This window comes from Saccostrea cucullata, unplaced genomic scaffold, assembly GCF_032062105.1.
Source record: "Saccostrea cucullata isolate Sc308-1 unplaced genomic scaffold, CSIRO_AGI_Scuc_v1 ctg13977, whole genome shotgun sequence".
Lineage (NCBI taxonomy): Eukaryota > Metazoa > Mollusca > Bivalvia > Ostreida > Ostreidae > Saccostrea > Saccostrea cuccullata.
Genome location: NW_026919829.1, coordinates 9045 through 16609, shown reverse-complemented (window position 1 = coordinate 16609; position 7565 = coordinate 9045). Strand labels below are relative to the sequence as shown.

At 30.4% G+C, this 7565-nt stretch overlaps 1 protein-coding gene across 1 annotated transcript; it reads right to left on the bottom strand.

The window, feature by feature from the left end:
• Positions 1 to 74: 74 nt before the first annotated feature.
• LOC134238844 (uncharacterized) lies at positions 75 to 7317 on the bottom strand (the record flags this gene model as incomplete). Its single annotated transcript, XM_062720955.1, has 6 exons — positions 7195 to 7317; positions 6887 to 6968; positions 6591 to 6691; positions 2601 to 2822; positions 2298 to 2435; positions 75 to 215 (listed from the first exon to the last, which is right to left on the bottom strand). Coding segments are annotated over exons 1-6 (712 nt in total), but the record flags the coding sequence as incomplete, so codon positions are not given.
• Positions 7318 to 7565: the final 248 nt, after the last annotated feature.

Genomic DNA, 7565 nt, shown 5'->3' with positions numbered 1-7565 from the left:
GCATACTGTATATCTTTGTAGATTGATTGATTAAAGGTATTACTGAAACAAAACGTATTTTCAGTGGGACTGACCTTCATAACAAATCTTGGCCTTGGCATTGTAAAATTGGTTAATTTTACAGGAACATGTATCATGTGTATTGTTTCTTGAACAAACTCCTCCATAAAAACTACACTGTTCGTTGAATTGGCATTCTTCACCATATGAGAGGCCTTTCCAAAGAAGGTCAAAATAAATGTTAAAGGTGATATCTATTTTCATTGTAATAATAATAATAAGAATAAGAATAATAATGATGATGATGATGGTGATAATAATAATAATAATAATAATAATTATAATAATGCAATTTATAAATTTATAATATTTAAAAACAAGAGGTCCTAACGGGTTCCTTAGTATAATACACCATTGTAAAGAACCCATAGAAGTATTAAAAAAAATAACTGATCGACGAAGCAATAATGCCCAAGAATTAAAAAAATACATGTATCAAGTACTTTCTCATTATAATTATGCAGAAAATTCATCGCTTTAATACTTAGGAGTAGAGGAGAAGTTTTTAAAGGAATTTATGCATTTCACTTTTTTATTATTAGATCCCCGCCTAACACAATACCCCTGACCGGGGGGCCATAAAATTCACAATTTTAGACGAGACACTCTTTCTCATTATAGCTTAGCTTACATGTATATACTTTGTTCAATGGATTAATACCCAGGAGCAGAGGTAGATTAATGTATTAGATACCTGCCCTAACACCAGAACCCCTGACCAAGGGGCTGTAAGTTGAAGATTTTGGAGGAGACACCATTCCAGAGGAAAGTTATGCATTTAGTTTGTTTGCTTAATACCAAGAAGCAGAGTGCAAGTTTTGTTTTTTTTTAAGAAATAATGCATTTTAGGTATATTTTCAATAAGTCCCGCCCTTGCGCCACCAGGCCATCAATTTCACAATTTTGGGAGAAAGCTTAATGATTTTTACAATATGTCAAAAATTTAATGATTTTTACAAAATGTCAATAGAACTGTTTGATGTCAAGGATTAGAGAAAACATGAAAAGATTGCATTAATATTGATGGTTTCAATCCCACTCTTCAGACACAAGAGGTAAGAAATTATGAATTTCACAATTTTTAATTCCTTTAACCCATTGATGCTATATGTATATGCCAAAATTAGTTGAAATTACAGTGGTACCAGAGAAGAGGTTAAGAAGAAGTTGAAAATGTACAAAAATTTACGATGACGATAATGGGACGACAAACGTCATTCGGAAAAAGATAGCAATAGGAACCTAGGTGACTCAGGTGACCTTTATGAAAGAGACCTATGTAACACATCGCTCACTTGAGCACCTACGCTAGGGGAAAAAAGAAATCGAGTCAGACTTGAAAAAGTTTAAATATGGTAAGTATTTGACCAAGATAGTATTTTTTGGTTGGGGAAATATGACTTTTCATTCCAAAACTTTTTTTGATAGGAGCAATTTTTAAAGATTTTTTTCTTTGTATTTAATATGTTAAATTTTGATCACTTACGTGCCTAGCACTGTTTTCTTAAAGTTGGTCAGGGGCTATGCATTCCCACAAAATGACTTTTATAAAATCCTATTAAATGAGAGAGACTTGTTTTCACTTTTAAAAACATTTTTAATGAATAGCAAAAATTGCCAATATTACACCTAAAAAAGTTGGTGAGGGTCATTAATTTAATGAATATAAATCTGCTTTACCTTAGAATTGTTCGATATGAATATAACCAATCATCCTTTTCCTTTTTCAGAAGGTTGTTATATTTTTTTCCATTGTATTATAAAGCATATTGTAGGACATCCGACCCCATGGACCATCTGACCAAACTTGGGTCTATACAAAAAGATGCTTGCACCCAGGTTTTAATTAATGTTCTGACCCAGAGGTTCTTCCGAAGATGATTTTTAAAAGATGCTTATTTCACTATTTATTATTACCTTCCCTCTTTTGGAAGTATGTCTCTTCATTAGAAAAAATAACCCTGAAATCTATTAACCCATGTATACCTTTTGTCATGTTTTGGTAAATTAGTTCTTGATAGGAAGACGAAATTCTTAAACATAAAGCAACAAACACAACAACAGTCATCTTAAACGACCGATATATTTTGATCAGAGAAAAATTCACTTGGGCCTTCAACTTATCTATAATTTAAAAGCATTTAAAATGGGACTTAAATCGCGATGTTAAGTGCAGTATAGAAATTCAAATTGGTACTTTTAGATGACTATCAATTAAAAAAATATTCTGCACATACCACGAATACACTGATTATGATATTCAATATATCCTTCTGCACAGGAACAGTGATTCCTTATACATCTAAGTAAACTGCTTGTGTTGTAGCATTGCTCATCTGAAGTGCATATTTTTCCAGACTGCACATTTGTCTTACCTACAATTTTGTTGAAAACAAAATTCAGTATTTTTTTTTTAAGAATGCTCAAAATCATTGATTCTTTCAGATTACATGTATATTATCGTTCAGGTCTATAAAAATGTGCAATAATTTTGTAAAGATTACACTAATTCTTACTTTCTCTACATATTATATACTTACGATAAATATTGAAATCGCATTTTCCTTCCATGTAAACATATCTATTTGGTACAAAATTATAGCAACAAATATGTTTTGAGAAGTAGAAATATCCCTCTTTTTTCTCAGTAGGAGTCTCCGGTTTGTTAAATCCATTTGTATAATAGTAAGAACATTTATCAGTTTCCTTCTTTACGCGAACAACAGCTGTTACAGCACACGGAATTGTACAGTTTCCTTCATCTTTAAATTGAAAAAGATAATTAAGTCATCGCAATTTTCATCAAATAAAAATCATGTCAGGAGTAATACAATGAAGACATTATACATTGGGAACAGAACACCTCACGTGAGCAAGTTTTAGGACTATATAATGAATTCATTTTTGCTCACTTTATAGGGATATTCTTCTAAATTAATTGTAGCTCGGAATTGATAAAAACAATCATTACGAGAGCATTGCATTAGCAGTCCCCTAACGACAAGTTTAATGTGATGGACATTAAAAAAATGAAAATGCCGTGATTAAAGAAAACATTGAAGCTAAATAAAACGAAAACATTATCTATAATTCATCAAGGTAAACCACATATCGGGTTACCAAAAATCAACTCAATAATGGTAAGCCTTTGGGGGAAAAATAAAAAGTCAGAAGTCACTAAGTGAAATATAAACTTGACATGTTACTCATTGCGATACACTCATATACAAGAAATCAGCTCAATATCTGCAAGTGTTTAGAAAAAATGCATAAAACAGAGTTTGGCAGACTAACAAACAGATAGGCAGCTAGACGGACAAACCGACAGACGAACGGACAGACGCAGCGGAAACCAATAGTCACCTTCATATATTCAAGAAGAAAAATCACAATTTGATTTCAGTTTTTTTAGGAAGCAAGGTAAGGTCAAGGTTTATTATCTTTTTTATTGACATTAGGATTAAAGAGAAAAAATGTTGCTAATTATGTGATGTCTTATTTATTTTTTAAAATGTATTTTCGTCATATAAAATGATGTTTCCATATACCAGAAAAAGCTTTAAAAACTCTTTGGACAAATGTTATTTGATTGAAATAGATATTGACAAACTGAATTTTCTGGGTAAGATAAAGATACAGAACAAGAGCAAAGCAACGAGTAGGTCTTCTGTCCTGTTTTGACCGGAAGTGACGTCAAAACAAAAGAAAGTAATGAGCTAAGCCCTCTCCAGTCACTTTATACTTTCAATTTTGCATCAAAACCTAAAAAAATAAGCTATTTTTGGCTACTTCCGGTTTGACCGGAAGTGATGTTGACGGACGGAAAATTAAGTTTTATGCTTCCAGTGACATATGTTACCCAAAAACTTGTCAAGAACGGCAAAATATGCATTATCTGATGACTTCCGGTTTGACCGGAAGTGATGTCGCCGGACGCATTTTGATGACTTCAATAGATAAAGCTTGACATTTTTAACATCTTTGCTTCTTGGACGTATTACAAATTCTCAATACTTCTTGAGATATCTGGAAAAAACTTTTGGCCCCTCTAGATCCCTAAATTTAGGGGTCAGCCCATTTTTTCGAGATATCATTTGAAAGATATTTTAATTCTGCACAATTTTTTTTCTATATGTTTTCACAAAATATTTTCGTTAAGAAGATAAAAAGCAAAATATGTGTAAATTTTCGCTCTTTAAGGCGTTCTAATATTTGACCCCTAAATAGCGCCATTTTGAACGGAGAAATCGGAAAACAAAAACCGATATGCACAACTTCACTTCTTCTATTAACTAAAATCAGTAGAATTTCTGCTCCAGCTTTAGCCGTCTCTGAGCCTTTGTCTGGAAACGAAAGCCTATAAATTTTCCTTTAAAGGGAAATAACTCAAAACCGGAAGTGACTTTTTTGAAATTTTAGACATTATTCTGTTACTGAGTTTAGTAACTTCTAATACTTCTGAAAATTTGAGCGAAATGAATTGAGAAATGAGTGAGATACGAGTCTTCAAATTCGGCGTCTAGGAAGTAGAAGAAAAAAAAAGAATAATAATCTTGACCAACAGAATCAGTAGAAGGTCTTACGTTGGAAACGGAAGACCCTAATGATATAAAACATACTATTAAGATTTTAATAGTTCAAAAAGAAAGAAAAACACATTGTCCTGATTGTTGTGCCAAAAACTCTTTTTAGATTCGAAGCCTTTAATTAACGTTAACAATATTTTAGTTTGTTAGGAAAAGTAGATTCATTTAATATATCTTTAAAATACATGAATATCAATAATAAGAATTGTGATTACATAAGATAAATTATTTAAGTTTATGGTTGTTTATTTTTAGAAATAAGAAAATTAAAAAGTATAAGTAGAAGAAGTCAAAAAATCAGACTCCGTCGATTCATCAAAAAAGTAGATCCTACTAAATTTCGACTCCAGTTTTCCATTTCTGTTTTTAAAAATATACATTTATGTCGAGGAAAGGAAATATTATCTTTTCAACTCCTTCATTCTGATATATGAGGTGTCGAGAATAATATACACAAATTTTAATTTACCAGACAATAATACCTCCATACAAAAGTGTCTTAGTATATTGGTGATGCAGTTAGCAGCAACACTGATCATGATGAAATGTTTGAAAATGAAATCAAACATGAAAATCTGGTTCACGTGGACAGTCGGAAATAATACGACACAGGAAGTGAGTTTATCAAATATAACGGCTCTACAGTATATCATTCAAAAGTAAACTTCAAAGTTAAAATGTTTGAAAAAAAGGTCAATTAAGAAGGTCAAGTGTAAAAACTATAGCAAGATAGTAAAAACCATGTCAAAGGTATTACACATTCAAATATTCAAGCTGCACTTTTCTAATGTAACCTTTCAATCGAAGATAATATTTTGAAATTTGGGTCAAATCTAAAGATTAAAGTAACAAAAACAGGCAAACATATATTTTATATGAAAACACCATCTTCTCTCAATTATATTTCATTAATCTTAAGTAAAATTAATTTTTGAAGAAATACTAGTAGTTAAAATTTTTAGGTAAAACAAAAAAAAATTATAGTTCAAGTTAAAAGTTAACATCCAAACAATATCTCTTCCCAATCAAAAGTTTTAATCAAAGATAAAAGTTTTCAAATGAGAAGTTGGTCAAATATGAAGGTCAAGGTCACATAATCAAAAACAGCACATTTAAAAAGTATTTTCGCATGTAATACTTAAAAGATACGACGTATAAAGTAAGCCAAGGTTAAAGTCACGGGGTAAAAAAAAAACATAAAATTTTTGGATAAGTATTCTTGCCTTTTGTCATCCACATGCGACACAAGAAAGCCCTATGTCTTCTTATTTAAAGGTTATGACCAAGGTTAATGTTTTTGTGACAGACTCAGAGATGGGCAGAATGAGGGAATTACAGACAGACGAATAAGATTTAATGCCCATCCCTTTTGGAAAAATGGGGGTCTAAAATTGTAGATCTCTTTGATCCACTTAGAGCTAAAGATCTGAAAAAATTATAAATCATTCTGATGTGTTCAACATATTTGACCCATTTCATTAATTTCCTTTCTCAAGACTATGCCGTCGAGTCAAAAATTCCCAAAATCAAACAAAATCCTCAAAATCTAAACCTAAAAATCAAAAACTTTTATAGACAAGTAATCGTTATAATATTTTTGAGAGAGACATGTTTTCTTAAATTTGTTATCATAAGTATTTACTCAAAAACTTATCCTGAAAATAAATATTTCTGTTTGGTTCAAGAATATTGCATGGGTTATAAATTAATAGACTTTTTATACTCGTAATGGCCGAATATTGTTCACCAGCGAAAGATGCAACAAAGAAAATAAATTTTAATTTACTTTCAAAATTTCTTTATGATAGCCAATTAAATGTTCCAAATTTTTCTTATAAAATATGATTGTTGTAAAATTAAAATTACTCAGAGAAATTCAACTTCTTTAAAATACAATGTTACACAAAGGTGTTTTTTCCCCTTGAAATATTAAGATATGATTACCTTGAGTTATATTATGAAAGTTAACTTGTGTTTCACCGAGTACCTTGCAAAGAGGACCATTGATATTTTCTATAAGAACCAATACATCCTGTGCACACAATCTGACAAATAATAGCGAATTAGAAATCAGATATAATGCACATTAAGCAAATTTTAATATAGAAAAAAATAGAATAGAATATTTATTTTCTAATTTAGAGCTCATAAGAGACAAGTATGACATTATTACAATAGAAATGAATAAAAATGCCAACAGATAGTTTAACAACTTGTAAATCATGTTAATTCTTCCTTACATCTCTGGATTAATTCCAATGGTCCTAAAAGTTACACTGATTTGAAAAAAGCACACACAAAAAAGACTGCATATGGTTATTCCTGTAAAAGTAATGTTCTGCATGAAAAATTAGCATGAATTTGTAAGAATTTTTTTTTTATCTTTTTATCTTCGTATCAAGATTGCATTTGGCTGTTTTTTTTTTAACTTGTAATTTTAAAAATTAATTGTATTTAACCTTTATGAATGCTTTGATATTTGTTTTCACTTATATGAATCCTGTTTGTAGGAAAATGTTTTATTACATTTTTTTTGATAAATTGTTACCCAAACTCTGTGTAATATACGTAGTCATTTCCCTTGATGTGTTGTTTATCTCTATTCTTCTTAATCTAACTTTCTGTTTAAGACCATCTGCTCATTACCGTCCCCCTGAATCTTAATGGGAAGCTTTCACATTTTACTGTAAGGTAAAACAAAACATTGAAATTTAGTAACAGTACCTTCATTTCATCTCTGCATTTACCGTTAGCGAATGTAAATATAAGTGCAATGTGAGAGAATGTGATGTTCTCAATATCTGATGAGAACTTGTCAATGTATTTCAATTTTTGTATAAGAAGTGTAAAGACTTGCAGTTTATCAGTTTTGACATTTCAATAGACATAATAGACATTACATATTAGCGTATTTTAATT